The sequence below is a fragment of the Mandrillus leucophaeus genome, unplaced genomic scaffold, assembly GCF_000951045.1.
Source record: "Mandrillus leucophaeus isolate KB7577 unplaced genomic scaffold, Mleu.le_1.0 Scaffold23, whole genome shotgun sequence".
NCBI classification, from domain to species: Eukaryota; Metazoa; Chordata; class Mammalia; order Primates; family Cercopithecidae; genus Mandrillus; species Mandrillus leucophaeus.
The window spans coordinates 805,733-806,752 of NW_012102365.1; the positions used below are offsets into that span (position 1 = coordinate 805,733).

Consider the following 1,020-nt stretch of genomic DNA (forward strand, 5'->3'; position numbering starts at 1 on the left):
ACCCCGTCTCTACTAAAAATACAAAAATTAGCCAGGCATGGTGGCAGGTGCCTGTAATCCCAGCTACTTGGGAGGCTGAAGTGGGAAGATCGCTTGAACCTGGGAGGCGGAGGTTGCAGTGAGCTGAGATCACACCACTGCACTCCAGCCTGGGTGACAGAGCAAGAGTCCGTCTCAAGAAAAATAATTTGGGTTCTCAAGTCAGACAGACAGCGTTTCAGTCCTAACAGAGCACTTGATGGCTGTATGACCTTGGGCAGTCCCCATCTGACTGTCCTGTCTGAGCCTCGGCACTGAAGTAAGCTTTCAGAGTTGTTGAGGGGATGCAAGCATGTAGAACAGTGTCTGACACACAGGAAAGCCCTCAAAAAACTGGTTGTCAGTTATTACCTGAGCACCTTGCTCTCTCCAGCTCAGCAGGGGCCCTATCCCAATGCTGCCTCTTTTCCCTGATCAGGGAGAAACTGCAGAAGCATGGGGTGTGTATCCGGGTCCTGGGCGATCTGCATTTGTTACCCTTGGATCTCCAGGAGCTGATTGCACAAGCTGTACAGGCCACAAAGAACTACAACAAGTAAGTTCTCAGATTTCCCTGTAGGGAGCTGTTTCAATATTTGATTCCCTGCTGGCTTTAGGGAGACGTCCTGGGCTTTTCTTGGTCTAGATTGGTGCAACGGGCAATGAGAGAGTAGGTTGAGCAGCTTAGAGACTTTCTCCTGACTGCAGGGCACACCAGACATGATTCTGCAATAACATGTTATATGTGTGTATACTGACATATACGCATAGTTTCCTCCTTTCTGTGCCTACCCCCCACCAAGTAAATGTGTATGTGTGTATATGTATATATGTTTTTACTTGACAGGGGATGGGATCAGAATACAACAATTCTTATCCCTGTCTTTGAAGACAGATCCTTCAAGAAATTCTTTTTCTGTTCCACTCCTTTAACCTATGGATAGGATGACCTTGGGAGGTCATACAGACCTACGGGGAATAGAATTCAATAATCCAAACTCC

At 47.4% G+C, this 1,020-nt stretch overlaps 1 protein-coding gene across 8 annotated transcripts in view; it reads left to right on the top strand.

Annotated features, from left to right (window-relative positions):
* Nucleotides 1–1,020, top strand: part of DHDDS (dehydrodolichyl diphosphate synthase) — a 63,612-nt gene that overhangs the window by 15,215 nt on the left and 47,377 nt on the right. For 6 of the 8 annotated variants that reach the window (XM_011981648.1, XM_011981650.1, XM_011981653.1 and 3 more), the window contains one exon: nt 458–574. The exons of the other annotated variants lie outside the window; for them this stretch is intronic. In XM_011981648.1, coding sequence (XP_011837038.1) covers nt 458–574 — 117 coding nt within the window. The remainder of the gene's footprint in view (nt 1–457; nt 575–1,020) is intronic. 8 annotated transcript variants of the gene reach the window in all.